Raw genomic sequence first — 19,993 nt, 5'->3', positions numbered from 1 at the left:
AAGCCTCACAAAATATTACTGAAGTTAAATATCACCTCTGTGTGAACTGATAATGAAAATATAAACCACATCTATATGGTAATTATTGCAGTGTTGATATTGTTCTTTTCTGTATTCACTCAATTCATGTTCCTGTATATATGGGGAAAAGAAAAGAAGGGATTTATGATTATTTAAAAATACATTCTCACTTAAAACTATCGTCGTCATTAATGATTTAAAGGTAAAGAAAAGAGATTCAAAATCTCTTTCTCAGTCTGTGAATATGAATAACATTAGAGGTATCATTACCATTATTACTTTTTATGAGCAAACGATGTCAAGTATTCCAGCATATATTACGCTCATTATAAAGTAAAAACGCCTGTCAACGTTTCTCTTTTGTGGCTGGGGAAAATGCGCTGCACCTCGCTGATGATAAAGGACATTATAATAAATGAGCAGATGCCGTGTCAAGTGTTGCCATGATAAATTGGACCCATATTCTCTCTAAACTACTCACCAAAACACACACACACACACACACACACACACACACACACACACACACACACACACACACACACACACACACACACACACACACACACACACACACACACACACACACACACACACACACACACACACACACACACACACACACACACACACACACACACACACACACACACATCCTGAGAAGTGGCAGCAGGGCTTAGTCTATTCATAGGGTGCTGTCATCACTGCCTTTTGAGTGTGTGTGTGTGTGTGTGTGTGTGTGTGTGTGTGTGTGTGTGGTGTGTGTGTGTGTGTGTGTGTGTGTGTGTGTGTGTGTGTGTGTGTGTGTGTGTGTGTGTCTGTGTGTGTGTGTGTGTGTCTGTGTGTGTGTGTGTGTGTGTGTGTGTGTGTGTGTGTGTGTGTGTGTGTCTGTGTGTGTGTGTGTGTGTCTGTGTGTGTGTGTGTGTGTGTGTGTGTGTCACACAGTGTGTATCTGTGTACTCTACAGGGGTTTTACCGGCTGAGCCTAAACCAGAGTGACAGTTCCGTGCTCTCCTAATGAAGACAACACGATCAGGTTCAAATGGCAACAACAACAACAAGCAAGGAAATATAAAGAGAACAAATATGGAGCTTGTAGGTCCTGCTGGCACATTTTAAATAGGCGGGCGATGATTACTGCTGCAAGGCTTGTGTCTGTGGTGTTTGATGGTGATGTTAATGATATTGAGCACATCTGTATGTTGTGTTGCCTGAGTGTTATCAGCGGACAGGTTGGCAGCACAGCTCAGATATAAAAAGACATTCTTAATCAGACAGCTTCGTCGACAAGGGCACCGGAGTGGATGTGTGTGTGTGCTAGTTTGTATTACACTATGTATGTATATATGCAAGGATATACAAGTAAATGGAAGCTCAAAGGTGTGTATTTGTGTTACACCTTTGGTGCACTTGGAACCTTTTTTACAGGCACAGCACGTCCAAGGATCTTTGATCTACAACCAGTGGTATTCATAGCACAGGGTGGTCTAGAGTGTAGCTGTAGGCTAACTAAAACACGCATACAGTACACACTCACACACACACACCCTGAGGGAAGCCAGGAGGGTGAGAGGTCAATAACACGGCTTCCATCTTTTGCCCATGAGCCGTAACATCTTACATCTCCTCTGTATCGCTTCGCTCGCTCCAGTCTTTCCCTCTTACTTAATTTGTTTCGCTGGACTCCAACTTCCCACCCCCTCGTCTGCTCACCTCTGCCCCCCCTCACACCCGCTGTGATCTTTGCTCTCTGCATCTTTCGATCCTCCAAAATCTGTCTTTGCCTCACTTCTCTCCTCCTCTCCACTTCCCCTGTCATCCCTCGTGTTTATCATAAGCTGCGATTTACATATCTTAATGACTCATTCGAACCAAGCAGCTCTGTTTGTGTGTTATTTTGCGTGCTTGTTTGTCTAGTGGCTCTATTACCGTGAGGAAAAATGAGAATGCGTCTCATAATATCCCCAGAGAGCAGTATAAATGTGTGACATGTTATGGTTAAGACCTCAGCCCTTGTTTACAGACAAGCCTCGTGGGAGATTGCCACATACCTAGGTGTCAGTGATAAGATGCGTCCGTACTAGCAGCCGCAGATGGCTTAGAGAAATGGGAACACAGAGGTAGCGCCTTCTTACGGCTTCTTGACTTTACCGATATTGAGTCTGATGTGAACCATCGGCTCCCTTTTCCCGGAGCAAGCCAAAGCCCTTGTTTACTTGTTAAGACAGTCTATTTCTTCCCAGGGGGTGTCCTGTCTCTTATTTTATGATTTCCTGATAACCTCCCATGGGTGTCGATGGAAGCTCACGGCTACCCGGCTGCCTGCTGAATTTAACATCAGGGAGTGAGAGGAATGGATTATAAAAGGCAGTCATCTAGAGATAATGAAGAGAAGCAAAATGCCAATGCTCATTGCTCACGGTGCTGTGGGAATTACAAGGGTGATGTTATTGCTAGTTTATAAACATTATTGTAGGCTGTAAGATGTGATTTGCAAGAGTCAGATGCACAGAGAGAATACCCCCGGGTCCTCAGGGTCATGCGCATACAAAATAAAATGTATTTCTACAAACACATGCAACATGAGAAACACATTAATAGCAAATGGTTGAACAGAGGAATACCAATGTTTAGGGATATTCAACAGGACGTACTGTGCATCTAAACACAGAATACCAGCTGAATATCATACAGATGTTCATGCTGTTGCTTATTTCCTATATATTTATATAAACGGGTTAAAACTCTCCAGACAACCTCCGTCTGAGAGGTTGAGCAGCAAATTGTTACAAGACATGGTTTCGTTGTCGCTGTCATTTACCACAGCAGCTAGAACATTATGAGTGTATTAAACCGTTGCCTTGTAATTGAGAAATCAATACCTAATTTGCTACAGTGGCCTCGCTAGCCATTGTGTTTCAAGTCTGTGTGTGGGTGCATGAAGGGCACAGCAGCATCTAATACCTCATATGGATATAAGGGGCCATACTGTATGAAAGGGAAAAGACTCCTACTCTGAAGACTATTATTGTTGCCTTTGATTTAAGGTGATCTAAAAGTCAGCAGAGACTAACAACAACAAACAAAAGTTTCTGAGATGAGCATGTTGTGATGACTTACCTTCACCACGGTGACCATGCCGTCGTTGCTGACGGGGTCCGTGCGGATGGTGAAGTGCCCGTTTGGATCTCCACTGATGATCCTGTAGATGGCGTTCCAGTTCGGAGAGTGCGGTTGGTCGGCATCTATCACCGTCAGATTAGCCACCACAAGATCAACTCGGTTCTCCGGGACCTCACCGGAAAACTGCAGAAAGTAGAGTCAAATTATACACTGTTTTCTGACGCTTTAAAATATTTTTATTGTGACTGTAGGTCAGGTCTTATGGGATCCATTGAGCCATTTGAGTGTGGCAATTTATACAAAAGTGCTTATTTTTCATTAACATTTTCCCTTTACAGTCCTTCTTTTAGGGTTTTCAGGTAGAGTAAGTTTAATGACCACGCTTTACCACAGCTGAGTAGTAAACAGGCCGTAAACACAGTTTCACACCAGCAATCACATGCACACAGGGGCGTTGTTCCAGTTTTAGTGTTTTCTGCATTCCCAGTGCCCATCCTTGACGAGAAATAATATTTCATTCTTTGGGAGCCGGAGTGAAGAAGGAGAGAATAGATGAACAGAAAGAAACCAGCAGTGGGGAGGGTGAAACATCTGTCTGAGTGTATATGAGTGGCTTTTAGTTGTTTCTCCGCTTTACAAACACATGTGTTTTCTCCTGATAAGCCTGATGAGGAGTGAGCCGCTGTCTGTCATATGTCTGTTCTGGTGGGGATTGATCAAAGCTGTACAGGCTCAGGGGATAAAGCCCACAAAGAAGAACAAACAACAGCAAAGAATGCACCGTTACGCTGTAAAAACTCAACTCAACCGCAGCCACACCTACACGGACAACCCATCAACTCCTGAGCAATTACGTGTGGTCCGAAGGTGAGCATGTTGACGTGTTGTTCACCTCATCTGAAGGCAACAGGCGTGGAGCATCATACAGTTGCCGTGTCACCATGGGTAACAGGCGTGGAAGAGCCGCTGAGCAGCTTATGTGAGTGTAGGATATCAAAGAGCAAAGCCCCAGACCAAACACTCAAACAGACCATAATACCCTGCCTGGCAACCCTTGCATCACCCAGCAAACAGCCAACAGCAGCGGGCGGATTAGGGAGAGCTGTTCAGAGACTCAATGACATTCTTAAGACAACAGACATGTCCGGGTGGCCGTGATGCACTGACTGAAACGTATAAGTATGCATTCTGTCGTATGTACGTGTCACAGTGAGTGTGTGTTTATGTGTGTGTTTGAGAGGTTTATTACCGTGGTTTGGTTCAGGGACTCCCCGATGCCAATTCAATAAAGTACAACTTCAGAGATGGCTCTTGAGCTCCTAAGGGCCCTTGAGCATCTTGTTTCTCAGCACACAGTAACAAGTGAGGACGAGAGTTAACCAGATCTGATGGAAGGGTTTAAAGAGTCCACCACAGCTGTTAACGTCAATACCCCAGTTTAAGATTTCTTCCCTCATTATCTCTTTATGGGGTGGGTGGTGCTCCTCTCAGGCATTTACAGCTAGAGTAATAAAAGTATTACTTATTTTTCCCTTAGGAAATCTTGTGTGTGTGGCATGGGCAGTTTTTCTTTATCTCCCAAACATAAAATTATATTATCAGTACAATCACTTAGCAAATTAATTTCAGCTAGTTCACTTTAAATGGTAAAACTTACAAGAGTGTGTAAATACCAACTTTAGGAGGCATACGAAGTCAAGTGCCCTCCAAACACTCAAAATAAATCTGTGAATTACTTCCTTTCCCGCATACCCGAACAAATGAAAAGCTTGTGAAATGCAGTTGATGTAAACATTCTCAAGGACACCATTTCATAAATCTACTGTGTCATTAGGGTGCATCTAAGAGATAGCTTTCAAATGAGAATACATTTCATAACAGGTTTTTCAAATTCTCCATTATATTGATTAATTTAATGATTGTTCTATTTCTTTATGACTCCATCTTTTATCATTAAAACTCTGACTTATGTTAGTGTTGTTGTCAATAAAGGTTTTTAATTCAGCATTTGTGATTTTGAACAGAGAGCAATCTTATCTCTCTTGAAAACAATGAGGTTTTTCTCTATCTTAAACTCTTTTGATCATTTATTAGCTGAAGATTACATTTGACTGTATATACGTGTGGTGAGATTTGTTTTAACAGGGAGATGTGATATGGTCAAAGTGTTTTTCACACTAGATGTCCTCTTATCAGGTCTGTCTTTTGTATATGATAATGTATCTTGGCCCCAACAGCTGGACTACAGGAAGGAGTGGAAAGCTCTTGGATTGTGATTGGCACGGAACACTTGGCTTTCTAACAGCACTTGACAAAATACCTCTTGCCAACACTCTCACCCGTCTGTCACTATTTTGGCAGTGGGGAAAGACTACAGGGGGAGGGAAGGGGAGAGAAAGGAGAAGTGACAGGGGACTTCATCATAGGAACTGTGTGAGGATGGTAAAGGAAGGAGGCCAAGGAAAGCACTGCAGTACATCAAGTAAAGAGACACCCTGATGTACACAACTACAAAACCTCCCGATACGATGTGGGACGAAGTCGTCACAGTGCTGTTTAAACAAATAAACAAAAGAGACAAATATATATCTTCTCATCGCATCCATCAGCATCACAGGCATAATGCAAAGCATGTATGCAGCCCAGAATAAGCTTCCCATCCGTTCACATACGCCACCCTTTGCCGCCGTGAAAAATAGGGCAGCCTCTGATAGGCATGATGAAATATTAATCATCAACATTAAAGACAAATTCCCCAAACTTTGTATTTCTGGGACACGATGGAAGATCTATGGGGTTTATTGCAAACACTAAACATTTGCATAATGGCCTGCATTCTCAACAAAATGGCTTTTATGTTATCCCACCACTAAAATGTGTGATTTATGGAGGGAATGGGTAAAAGTGCTCTTCTCATCACTGCTCCAGACCTCCACTAAAGTTTATCATCAATATCCATGATGGCGATGATGGAAATGCACTTAAACATGGTGGAATACAGTTAGGGAATATCAATCTATTACTAGCCACTATCATCAATAAGCAGTCATCAGTAGAGAATGTTAAATCAGAGAGGGATGCCGAGTCAGGAAAGGCCTTTGATTTACAACAGGGCACGTCTCTGCTTTATCACTATCTCTGTAGAAAATAGCTCCTGTGACCAAATTATCCTTCACTCTTCCTCCTCTGCCCATCATTCTCTCATCACTTTTTCCTCTCTTCATTTTTCCGTCAGCGTCTGCATGGTGGTCGGCTCATCAACTCGTCGTCCCTCTTTATTCTCTTTTTGCTAACCATTTCCTTTGTGAGTCTTCCTCTGCCCTCTTTCTGCACATGTCATGCTGTGTGTGATGTAGCAGCTCTCTGATGAGCTACACGGTTGACACATGCTTACCGCCAGTGCTAACTCATCATCATAGGGGTTTTGATAGCCCCCAGGGCAAATGCTAATGCTAACTCCTCTGCTATACCACCTCAAAGAGCAGAGACGACTGTAGTGCTGATACCCTCTCAGCAGATGCAGAGCTAAGCACCATATCAACCCAAACATCCCCATGCTCTCATCACTACTGATAGCAAAGCACACACTCTGAATAATTCTGACCCTTTAAGCCAAACTGACACCAAGAAGAATTTTTCATCATAACTTGGAACTTAAATGCAGACACGCTGACTCCACGGTTGACCACATTGCTTAACAAATGCATGTCTCTGCCACATCAAATATAAAAACATTCCTCATTTTATTGAATTAAAAACGTGGAAATAATTGCAAAAATATTTGAGGAATAGGCTACTGCTGCCACCTTGGCTGTTTCACATGCACATCTAAACATGTATCATCATCTCTGAGAGAAATTACCAGAATTAAAATAAGAGACTGCATAGAAAGTCAACTTTTTAAAAACAACTACATCTCCTGCTTCACTTGTTAAAGTATTGATTATGTAGCTGCATTTGACCACATTGTACATTACTTTTAATTTGACTCTGCTCTCAATAATGACCTCCTGTAATGTAATCATCGTTTTAAATATCAGCATCGCATCAACAACCTTTAGCGATTTGCTGGGTCTAATTTTCTTGCTGATGAAAGTCAATATATGGATTAGTTTTCCTTGTGTGTTAGTTTGTATCCTCTACGAGGAAATAAGATAAGTACCCTTTGCACTTCACAATCCTCCTCCTGGCCATGTGTACAACTTCCTGTGTAACAACATTACAGTGGTGTAGTCATTTCCTTTTTCTTCCTTTCATTCTATCCCTCTCTCCTTTTTGTCCTCCTCTTTTTCTTCCATGTACGTCACTCACTAGCCTTAAATATATATATTTTGAACAGTCATTCTCTTCTCTTAACCCAGACCAAATTCTTATTCGAGTTGCACCACAGTAGAAACTCACAGTTCTTGAGGTCAGCATGGGAGGGTTGTCGTTGATGTCGGTGACAGTGATGATGGCAGTGGCCGTGTTGGAGAGGCCGAAGTTTAGATTTCCCTCCATGTCCGTGGCTTGTACGATGATGGTATACTGGGACACTTTCTGTAACAGACAGAAACAGAGAAAGAATGTAGTTATTCATGTGAAAAAAAGCAACTTTCTCTTCATCGAGTCTACAGCACCAACCACAGAGTGTGAATCCCTGAGGGAGAATAAGCTGCGCTTGTGTTCTGTTCTATAGTAGCGGTCCATGCTCTTATTTGAAACACAGAATCACAGTGGTGATGTCTTCCATTCGACTGCGTTAAAACCTCCACAGCGGAACGTATCCAGACTTCTGAAGGCTGCACTGTGGAGCCTCCCCATGGGTATGTCATCAAAGACGTTTCTTATCCAGTGCCACTGATGGACAGATGTGAAGACAATGATCCAACTGACAGAGATTAATAGACTATCTATAGAGCAATAATACAAGAGAATGATAAATGCCATTTCATCTTTTGAAATGACACTTCACTGCAAGCTGAAAAATTGTTCTCTTATTTCTATTCGAGTACTAGCTTGAGCTGCCTCTCTATTCCAGTATCCACTCTCTTCCTCTGTCCCACGGTGCAGTTAATGGGCTGCAGGAAGGATGGAGTCTGGGAGCAGACTGTCTGGGTAACGTGTCTCGTCACTGAGATTCCCAATTACAATCCCAGTGCCTCTCTCACCTGCTAATTACCGAGTAAATATCCCAATTAGGCCAGGACGCCACATCAGGAGGATTAGACAGCTCCTCTCAGTTCCTCTCATCTTGATGCTAGACGAGATGCTGAACTCCAACCTTGTACACACACTCTCATTAACACCCTTACGTACACGCACGCACGCACGCACGCACGCACGCACGCACGCACGCACGCACGCACGCACGCACGCACGCACGCACGCACACACACACACACACACACACACACACACACACACACACACACACACACACACACACACACACACACACACACACACACACACACACACACACACACACACACACACACACACACACACACACACACACCTCTCTTCCTCCCTATATTGTTCAGAGGCAGTGCTTGGCTGGCTGTCCCATCAGCCAGTGTACAGCGTGTACACAACACTCTCACTAATTAGACAAGGGAGTAATTATGTAGAGCTCTTCTGAACCTCTCAGCATTGCAACAACACCGCAGCATACCCAGCTTCCCCTGGAGGACTGAGGTCTGTTACTGTCAACAAGCTCTTAAAAGTCCACTGCAGACCAGGGGAAACCTTTAGAAGAGATACAGTGTGGGAGCTTATAAAGGGAAGGAAGAAAACATTTCAAAAGTGAAGAACAGAGGAGGAGATAAGAGACAGCAGGGGATGCAGCCAAGGCACAAGGGAGAGAGACGACCAAATATAGCTGCGTGTGTTTTATTTTTTTGATGCACCTAACACCTCAAACACCCTAGCCCAAGAAAAGAAGGGAGATGCAGAAACTTTCAAAGTTTTAAAAGGCCAAAGTGCTGACTAAAAGAAGACCAGGGAAGCACTGCAGCATATTTTTGAGATGATGTACAATACATAAGAGTACATACATTTTTCTCTGCAAGGTTGGAGACTTCTCATCAACTCTAATAATGTTGCAGGAAAACCAGTACATGTGTTTGTATGCATTTGTGTGCACCACAAATGTATACATTAATTGTATGGACACATGTATGTTGGAGAACACCAAATGTAGAGAATCTGATGCATGTACTGTATCTGTGTTTGTCTGTGCACATACGGTATGTTGTGTGTACGTGTGTGTGTGTGTGTGTGTGTGTGTGTGTGTGTGTGTGTGTGTGTGTGTGTGTGTGAGTGATCGTATATCTGACTTTGTGGGTCCCCATTCGAATTTTTGAGAAATGCAGATATTCCTTGCATGCTTTTCTCAAAATGTTCTCAACTAATTGTTTTAAAACGACTCAGTCAAATACATTTCTCCTTATCAAGAATATAGATAATGAAGTAGAAAATTAGTTCTTTATTTAGTTGGTATAAGTGAAAGGACAGTGATTGCCCCTCCCTTATTATAACCAGTGAGGGGTCTCTGAGCAGGCTCTTTGCCCAAATTGTCTCCATTGGAGCCGCTCAGTGGCCAACATACAACACTGAAGTTGAACTGGGCAGTTACCAGGTGTGAATGTGTGTGGGGGTGTGATGCTACCTTGGGGAGGTTCATAAAAGGGGCTTGTGATGATTTATGTCTTTACAGGTCTTCAAATGTATAGTTGTATAAACATGTGTGTGTGTGTGTGTGTGTGTGTGTGTGTGTGTGTGTGTGTGTGTGTGTGTGTGTGTGTGTGTGTGTGTGTGTGTGTGTGTGTGTGTGTGTGTGTGTGTGTGTGTGGTGGGGGAAGGTGTTTAATCCCACATTAGGGGTGACTGGCTGGATTAGCATTTTGGGGAAAAAACAGAGTAAAAATAAGCAGCTGAGACATTTTTACTCCATGTTCCGCTCGTACCTCTCCCTCCCTCAGGCACCCTTGTGTCTCATCCTGCTTCTCTGTATCACCCTATTTCATTGCCAAATACACACTGACATCCTCCCAACTCATTGTAATACCCCGTCTGCCCAACTCCATTTTTGTTCCACTGCTCCCTACAGTTTTCCCCACCCACCCCCTCAATTGCCTGTGTTTTATCGAGTGTATATGTGATTATATGGGCCTTTGTGTTTGTCTGACAGGTGTCAAGGGCATTCTATCTCAGATATTTCCACTTTATCTTTACTACACAAAGACATACACAGGGACAAACACACACACACACACACACACACACACACACACACACACACACACACACACACACACACACACACACACACACACACACACACACACACACACACACACACACACACACACACACACACACACACACACACACACACACACACACACACACACACACACACACACACACACACACACACACACACACACACACACACACAACAACAACGTGAGCAGCCCACTGCAGCGTGATGTGTTGTTAATAGGTCTGTCACCGGTGACAGTTTGGGAGGATGACTGTCTCGGAGATTTCTTTGCAGAGTTGTCACTGGCACATCCATGTCATAAGAATAAACACATTTGGATCTTGTCACAACTTTTATAGCTCCATAAACAAGGTGACCGCAGAAGAAGGCAATTTACTGTAACAAAATAAATAAAATAAAAGACTGCGTGTGATGACAAATGGCTAGTCAACATTTTAAAGTTGCATCTCAGAGTGTCATCAAAGTAAACAATGCTTTTAGGAACCGTGCTCCATAAATAAAGATAAAGGAGTATCATCTTGCCAGCTATAGATGATTCAGACTGTGTGCACACTGCTGAATTGTCATTACATGTGATGACTGCTTTGCAAGATTTTATTCATGTGAAACATTAAAAATAAATTGAGAATGCTGTGAGATTAAGGAAACCAACCTCTCGATCGAGGCCGGCTGCCACGGTAACGATATCTCCAGTCTCACTGTTGATGGTGAACATGTTGGGGATGGGGCTGTGCGGCGTCTGGGACAGGATTCGATAGCGCACCATTCCGTTAGCCGTGGTGTTGTCGTCACCGTCGAACGCTGACACGTGCATCACATACGTCCCTGATGAAGAAAAATTATATTTGTCAATACATTTTCACCTTTCACCTAGTAAGGATGCCACCTGGGCGCCTCCCTAGGGAGGTGTTCCAGGCACGTCCAGCTGGGAAGAGACCGAGGGGTAGACCTAGGACCAGGTGGAGGGATTATATCTCTTCGCTGGCCTGGGGGCGCCTTGGGACCCCCCAGTCAGAGCTGGTAGATGTGGCCAGGGAAAGGAACTTTTGGGGCTCTCTGCTGGAACTGCTACCCCCGCAACCCGACCACGGATAAGCGGGAGAAGATGGATGGAGATGGATGGATGGAATACATTTCCAACCATTCAGCGAGCAAAACAAATGAACACACTCAGGCTTTCTGCTGATGTAACCTTACCTAGTCTGGTGTGAACACTAGGGTCTAATGTTAGCTGACTTCAGACATTGTTGTGTGCCTGACTTTACTAAATCAGTTTGCTGACTTCTAGGCTTATCTCTTCTCTCCGGTTCAGGTTACAGTTTTTAAATGTCACGGATAAACATGTTCTTATACACAAAATAAAAATAAGCAACTGATTGTCTCTAGTTGCCATAATGGCTTCTGTTCAGAATTTCTTTGTTTAATTTTGATACAAATATATTTATTTTAACAAAACATTTTGTGCTTTAATTGTATAAAAAAGGGTTCTGCACTCAGTACAGTTTAAATCAACCATCCAAAAAACAGATGTTATGACAGTTATACAGTATTGGTAACGAGCACACACATATTGGTTCACAAGTACATAAACATGGCGAGTAAACCACCTGGATGACCCATAACACTTTAATAACACTTATAATGTGAAAGCATCTTCACAGATTTATGTCAGCAGAGAAATGTTGCACACCGGTTCAATGAATAATAAAGACTCAATAACTACAAGCACAAATATATAATGCGCACATTTATAATTATGACCAGATTTTATGGCATCATATATCATATTTTGCATTAAATGGATACAATGACAAGGCTGCAAATGGTGAACCATTTCATCTTTACTGACTGAAAAATGGAAGGTTCTTGTACATGCTCAAAGTACATTTTGATGACAGATATTACTAATCACATTACTTCGTTACTATTTGCATAACATTAATAGTAAACACTTGCTTACATTGATTAGTTGTGAACCTGCCCCATATACAGTATATGATTCAATCTGATTACAAGCACAGGTAAGCACAGGCGTATAGAATTCTGTGTCAGCGGAAAGAACGAGCCACTATCCGTCCATGAATGCACCACTTGTTTGCTGCCTCCACACACTCATAACTCTGTGGGATCTCAGCCTGTCACCCAATCTCTCCATCTCTCCCTCTCTCTCGCAGCCCATTCTAATTGCCAGAGATAGTGATATCATGCCAGTGACAGCCCCTGTCCGAGGATAATTGTAACCGCAGCTCCCATTTCAAACTTCATTACATTTCAAAGCAACATTTGTCAATGACTCGGCCATAGGGAGCACTCGAAAGGCCTCTCAGCGAGACGAGGAAAAAAGAGCCAGCAGGAACAGAGGGGGGAAGAGAGGAAGAGAGGACTCCATATTTGTTTTGATTCCAAAAGGAGTGACTCCAGCCCTCCACCCTTTGTTTTTCTTTCTTAAGATGGAAGGATAGAGAGGAAGAGATGAAGAATCACAATGCGTCACACATCGCTGGGGTAATTTCATTAAGCTGCACTCTTAAGGGGTTTAATGTGGACCCTTTGTACGGGCGTCCTAAGCTGTGCCTGACAGGATTAGGTCCCCATAATGACTCTTTAATTTGCAAACTAATTCAAGTCTGTAATTGGCCTTGCATTGAAACCACTGGAGCTCTAAACTCTAAAACTCTCCTTTTTTTATGATTATTGTTCAGCTGAATGTCATGCATGCCACAGAGACTTGTCTGCTGGGAGGGGCGAGGCTGAGAGGGAGGGAACAGCAGCAGCGATAAAAGAAAGAAAGAAAGACAAAGAAAAAGGAAATGAGAACCTGGACACCTCTTGAGATCACCTATGGTGCAATAAACTCTGGCTCATCAGGCTCACACACACGCATACACACTGAGAGCTCGTCTCTGGGATTCTTCCGCTCTGAGGTTAGACATAAAATGACCCAGTGGTGCTACAGCGTGGTACATTTAATCCTCAATCTCGTCTCCAGCCTGAGCACCCTCTTTGGTTTATGGCCGCTGCTGCAGAAGGCTCAGTGAAAAGCCTCTGTGGGAGAAAGATTCACCGGCGTCTGCTAAATCAAGGTGTTTGGACAATTCTCTATTGGGTCAAAGATTCACTGGTGCAGTCATTCTTTTAACTGCACCAATCTCTCCAGATATACTCATCCTCAGTCAACCTGTATCCCAACACGTCACCCCTCCACACATTTCTTTAATCTTTTCTAATAAACACTTAACTTCTTTGATTGGTCCTGCTACATATTTTACTCATTGTTTAATCTACCTATCCATCCCTGCTTCATTACCTGGTTTAGAGCCTTCATCCACAGAGCCATTGTAGACCTGGTTTTTGAACTCGGGTCTGTTGTCATTCATGTCGATGACGAAGATGTACAGATCGATGGGGTTCTCCACCTGGTTCCCATTCATGTCCACAGCATGGGCTCGCAGCTAGGAGACACGAAGACACAGAAAAATCAGGTTGTATTTAATCATTGTGGATTTGGGAAGAAATGAACTGATAAATAATGTATGAAGATGAGTGCTTGTATAGTTTCAAAAAGAAATATAATTATGTAGGGTAAACATTTGGTGATTAATGGATAAAAAACATTTATTACAGAAGGAACAAAGGTTTCTTCAATTTAACAACTTTTATTTATAACCTCTTATTCATTAAATCATATTTTGGACACTTTTACAGTTCTAGTTTGTCAGGCAAATGATGTTGTCTCTGCATGTTGGAAAACATATTTTGAAATGTATGTTATATTTTACACGTGAAAGTATAAATGTTCTGTTGACTAAAACGTTATTTCAGAATACTTTGGTCTGGTTTAGTTAAGTTACTACTCTTTTGTAACCTTACAATCTGTGGTTCGAATTGGAAATACTCAAACTAAATATTTTAATGGTTGTTTTGCATGTTTGAATATCATCTTCGTTTACCCTCAGTGTAATCCCAAATGTTTATACTCAAAGGAATGGACTGGAGAAAGCGAGAAGCAACATAAATAAAACACAAACAAACGTTAAAGTTTTCTGAAGCTTAGAGGTGGCTGCTTTCACAGAATCTCTAAAGCCGAACAAAAACCCACATTCACTCAATTTGTATTCAGCTCTGCTAAAAAATACACAGTCTGATCAAATCTGCATTGTTGAATAACACAGTATACCAGTTTCAAAAAGATTTATTTAAAGAAGTACAAGGTAGGGTCATAAGAGTCACTCTATATATGTTTCTTGGAAAGAGGTAGCCTTCGCCATCATATACTTTCTTCTCTTCTCATCTCTTTTACACCTATTCCCTGGAAGTGTTTTATCTCGGTACAAAACCAAAAAAAGAAACATCTTATTTATTCGAAGCAGGCAATGTTATAAAGGCAAAGTTTCCGTGGTAGGATCACTGTGCGTCCCAGAAAAACATTCTGTCAGGTTTTGTTTGAAAGAGAGCTCTGAGAAATCCTCACTTCCCTCTGAATCCACAAACTCCGTCGGCGCATCTCAAATTCAACTCTTCTGTGTTTAGATCAATGGAATCGCCAACTAGGATTTCTCACAAAGTTTGGACATGAAGTTATCACTGGAATCAATACATAGCGTGAAATGTGTCTTGACTGCCTTCTCTGGAGGAAAGGTTAAAGAACCGAATGGAAATGAGAGCAGGGAAAAATAACTGAATTATCAGCGAAATGTTGAGTTTAAATAAATACTTGAGATTTGTCTTCTCACTGCATACTTGAAGGTCAAACTGCATACAGAAAAGCCCTTTCAGAGTGGCTCTCTCTAAGGCTGTTTTGATTTAGTTTACCTTACCTGGGAATATTTATATCCCTGACCATGACTTATTTAGTGATATTTCTGTCAGCTGCAAGCACCGGGGATGTTTAGTTTACATGATACCAGAGGGGAGAAAAAGGCTCATTCAGATCCTATCTACATCTTGCTCCTAAAAACATAGGCTTGTAAATATGTATTCAGTCAAAATGTCAGCAATCAATTCCAGGCCCCTTCACCTGATCTTATGCTAGGGATATTCATCTAAAGGTAGGATAAAAAAAAAGACAGAATTGGAAGCAGCTGGAGGAGGCGAAATAAAACATATTAGAAACTACAAGAGAAAATAAAAAAAACGTAATTTGTTTCATCATGTATGGAGGATAATGGGAATGATACTATTCCACTCTTAGTATTCTTGATAGGAAATCTGCTACCTGGCCATTGCATATAGCACTAGAGCCAAATCAGTAAAATAGCCTCCAGGCTTGTTGTGGCAGAAAATAGAATAAACAGCATTCTCCATAGGCTCCTTCTCTTCAGAGAGGTGAAGATTTCCCCCACTGCCGCCCATCCTCTCCTCCGTCTGCTTCCACTTTGCACCTCCACCAAAATGTCCTCTTAAGGTCTCCCTGAGGTTAATTTGACTCTACTTTTTCCACTGCATTGTCTGATCTGTCCTGCCACCGCAGGCTGTTAGAGGCTACGAGCCTTATCTCTCCCCACCCTCATCCCTCCATCCCGCATGCACCTACACCCTAATTCAATAACAGCAAGAGTCAGAGATTACCGCCATGTTTAAAGAAGGCAAAATGCATTTCTGGGTCCACGCTAAAGTTATTATCTTGAAAGGCAGGTGGAGAAAACAGACTGCACCAGGCAGTGCTCGGCTTTTGGCAAAGAGGCAGCATACTGATAGAGATAACAGCAAACCCGGAAGCTCAAAGGTTTTCCCTTACAGTGCATATTGTTAGAGGGCTGGATTTGAATTTCAACTGCTCTTGAAATAAAAAGAACTAGACCGTAACTTTGTTGTGCCCTTGCATGACATATGAAGTAAAGAAAGAAAGAGCACAAAGTCAAATATAACTTTGTGTGATTTGCTCAGTAAACAAGTTATTCCACGTCTTTTAAAGTTCTCAGAGGAATGAGCATGTTCATGTTTTATACAATACAGTTTAATTGCTTTCTTGTAGCTTTAACAGCATTAAGTGTGAGAGGAATTTAATTCATTTAGAAGTGCAATTCTGTTTACACGTACATCTTGTCTCCACTGGTTTCTCCCTGAAATTTGTATTGCACCCCAACTAAAGTGTTTTCTCTACAACAAACATGGAGTTTAACTTAAGCCGCCCTTAGCAAGCTTCCGCCTTTCTTAACAAATCACCTCATTGATTGGAGTTTGTCCTGGGTATGAATCTGCTCAGCTCACACTAAAAGGTTGGACTTGGCTGCTCACTAGGAGTGTTAGTCAGTACTAGGTTCCCATATCAATGGATAGCAGCAGGTACACATACTGGGAAAAAAGGGACAAACTGCCCTGAAGCTCTCTTTCCACGACTAACTTAGGCAACAATACAACAAGTTTATACTTTTATGAACTTTAAATGAACTTTGCCTGAATGTTTAATACTTACGTGCCTTGAACAGCAAGCAAAGCAAAAAGGTGAGAGGAGGCGTTGTTTAACTCCAATGAGGAAGTGCTAAGTCTTGTGCAATTCGTTTTTTGACCAGAACAGCATAAACAACACAAAGATGGCCATCCAACAGTGCTCTCCATCTTGTCATTTAACTTTTCTCAAGAAAGCCACAAAGCGCTTTTCCTAAAGTCTAACTATTCCTTTGATGAACAGACATGAGAAAGACATCGAAATTCTCATCTTGTTTTCAGAATGGCATTTCACTTGTTTTTCACATCTTGCCACTCACTTATCTATTTTTATTCTTTATTTGCCTCAGTTACTGGCACAGCTTTATAACACAGCTATGTTGCTGGCTGAGAATTTAATAATGAATTAACACATACTCTAACCACACCTTTAAGAGTAAATGAATTCCTCCCACCATTGCTGTGCACTTAAGTTTTGATTGTTCTTGCAGTGATAGAAGAACAAGAACCAACACGCAAACAACTCCTTTTCAATTTCTAGTGACTTCTGGCTTATTGTAATAATGTAAAGCAACATTGTTATGTATTCTTTTTTGATTTAATTAAATTATTTCTAAAGCTCATTTGTTTTTTCATAATGTGATATGTTGAGCAAATGTATGTTGGAATAATGAATGAAATATTACATTAAATCTAAAACACATTATTGCCATCTCATGCATATTTCATGTTTCATGTTTCAGGGTGAAGCGAACACTGTAAGAATTACAATTATACTATAAGTGAGGGATTTTATATGCTTTATTTTATTTTATGGTTATAGACTCAGCACCAATTTATATTAATCAAAATGACGTAGGATTATATTTTATTTATTTTGGTTTCTTATCTAAGTTTATCTCTTTGGGTATTATCTTATTTGTATTAATTATCGATTTTGTTTTTATAAGAAGGCTTTTTCATAACATAGAACTGGATAGAACTGGTTCTGCCTTAAACCTGCTTGTTGGGGTGGTTTATATTTTATGTGTTAAAGGGACAACTTAAAAGGAAATTTGTGGTTTATTTCAAAGGTCACAGCTGAGACACACACACACACACACACACACACACACACACACACACACACACACACACACACACACACACACACACACACACACACACACACACACACACACACACACACACACACACACACACACACACACACACACACACACACACACACACACACACACACACACACACACACACACACACACACACACACACACACACACTGTTACGGCTGCTGCCTTCCTGGTCGTCTGAGTGTTTTCAGCTGTGTGTGTTCTATGTAAATGAGCTGTGCGGTTGCCCTCCCAGCATTGGCTGCCATCTCCTGGTCCGCCCCTGAAGATTGCGATTGGAGCACACCGGGCCCGACGCACTCCAATCGCAGCGCACAGCCGGCGCACACCTGCTGGAGATTACTACAAAGCTTGGGGACAATCATCATTCTGGAGGCTCTGTTGAGTGAACAGACGCCTCTCGCTACTTGCTCTTTGTTCTGTGGTTAACTTGTGTGGTCTGTGTTTAGAGTGGTTAGTATTGTGTGACTGTTGCCTTTAGTTTAGCTGTGTTTTGTCTAGATTCTTTGGTTAGTTGTACCACTTTTAAAGTGAGGTTTTGTTTCGTTCTTTATATTAGTATTTATTTTCCCAGTATGCGTTTAGACTCACTTTTTAGAGTCCTCCCTTAGTTTGGTTGCCCATTTAAACTTGCGCCTTTGTGTCCTCTATTGTTTGTTATTTAAACCGGTGTTTTTGGCTCTTTTGTTTGTTTCAGGCTGCTTGCCTGCCATTTTGTTCACCTGTTGTGCATTAAAACAGCTTATAACTTTTACCAATCCCATTCTGGTTGTGTTGCTTCCCTTTGATTCCCCTAGCTCAGAAGGGAATGTAACACACACACACACACTACTCACATGGTAGGAAGAGCGATGTTCTCGATCGAGAGGTTTGGTGACGAACATCTTTCCCACCACGGGGTCGATATTGAACACCTCATTGGGCGGTTGATCTGCTCCCACCCCAGTGATGCTGTATCGGATGGATATGTCCTTGTCTTGATCTGAGCGAATCTGCGTCAGAACAAACAAAGAGGAACTGTCAATCAATGGATTAGTGAAGTCTTATACTGCGTTTCAGCGCTCTTACAGTGAGGACTCTCAACTCAAACACACAGCCGGCCTTAACCTATTGGAGCAACATGTGCTGAGGGTGTTTATTACTCAAGCACCAGTTTGTGATATGCAGCTCGAGTTTAATAATTCCGTCCTGACACAACCCCAGAAATCTGATATTGCATATTTTCCCACTGGAAAGTGGAAACATGCACAGGCCACACACACTCCTTCTCACACACACATACACACACATATTCATCAGTTTGGCATTTCTAGCTTCCACGTACTCAAGGATTCCATTAGTGCTGCCACAGGGAGCGCTATGTATTCTGTTTGGCAGAATTGGACAGCTTAAAAGAGAAATTTAAATTCAATTTTTTTGGGTAAGGAGAAATGAAATCAACATATATTTACTGTTAACTGACAGGCAGGTAGTGATTTATTAAGATTAGCTCGAGCCCATAGCTGGGATAGAGACAGGTTGTGAACAATAATGGCAATTAGGGAGGAAAGTGTGGTGGTAATTCGGTTGTAATTAGGGCAGCAACAACAGGCTAAAGCAATAAACACGCTGTTAGAACACAAAAATGGGCAAGAAGGAAATAATCATCTCAAATTCAAGGGTGCACACATAACAGAAATATTGAATAACGGAGGAGATGGGAAGCGCAGTGTTCAGTTTGTTTACTTCGATTCAGCTTTTCCTTCCAGACAGACAGTGAATAGGTGCATTAAGTGCACTGTTAGGCCTGTGATTTGGGCTGTGTAATTGGAACTCATCTGGAGGAGTTTTTCAATTTACTGCCCAAATTGAGTCCAAACCTCTAAGCATCCCATCTCTGTCCATTAACGACATGACAGCCCATGAGCATCAGCTGGTGTATCAAAATGTCTCAATCATAAAGCTACTCCAGTATGCGGGCACACACACACACACACACACACACACACACACACACACACACACACACACACACACACACACACACACACACACACACACACACACACACACACACACA

At 42.0% G+C, this 19,993-nt stretch overlaps 1 protein-coding gene across 1 annotated transcript in view; it reads right to left on the bottom strand.

Annotated features, from left to right (window-relative positions):
- LOC307034710 (cadherin-4-like) overlaps nt 1–19,993 on the bottom strand; it is a 216,484-nt gene that overhangs the window by 16,046 nt on the left and 180,445 nt on the right. The window contains 6 exon segments of the mRNA XM_079673589.1: nt 1,735–1,859; nt 3,142–3,327; nt 7,546–7,683; nt 11,067–11,239; nt 13,722–13,866; nt 18,771–18,926. Of these exon segments, the coding sequence (XP_079529715.1) occupies nt 1,735–1,859; nt 3,142–3,327; nt 7,546–7,683; nt 11,067–11,239; nt 13,722–13,866; nt 18,771–18,926 (923 nt within the window).

The sequence above is a fragment of the Notothenia rossii genome, assembly GCF_949606895.1.
Source record: "Notothenia rossii genome assembly, chromosome: 4".
Classification (NCBI taxonomy): domain Eukaryota; kingdom Metazoa; phylum Chordata; class Actinopteri; order Perciformes; family Nototheniidae; genus Notothenia; species Notothenia rossii.
The sequence above is the reverse complement of the archived record's forward strand: the minus strand, read 5'-3'. Positions and strand labels throughout refer to the sequence as shown.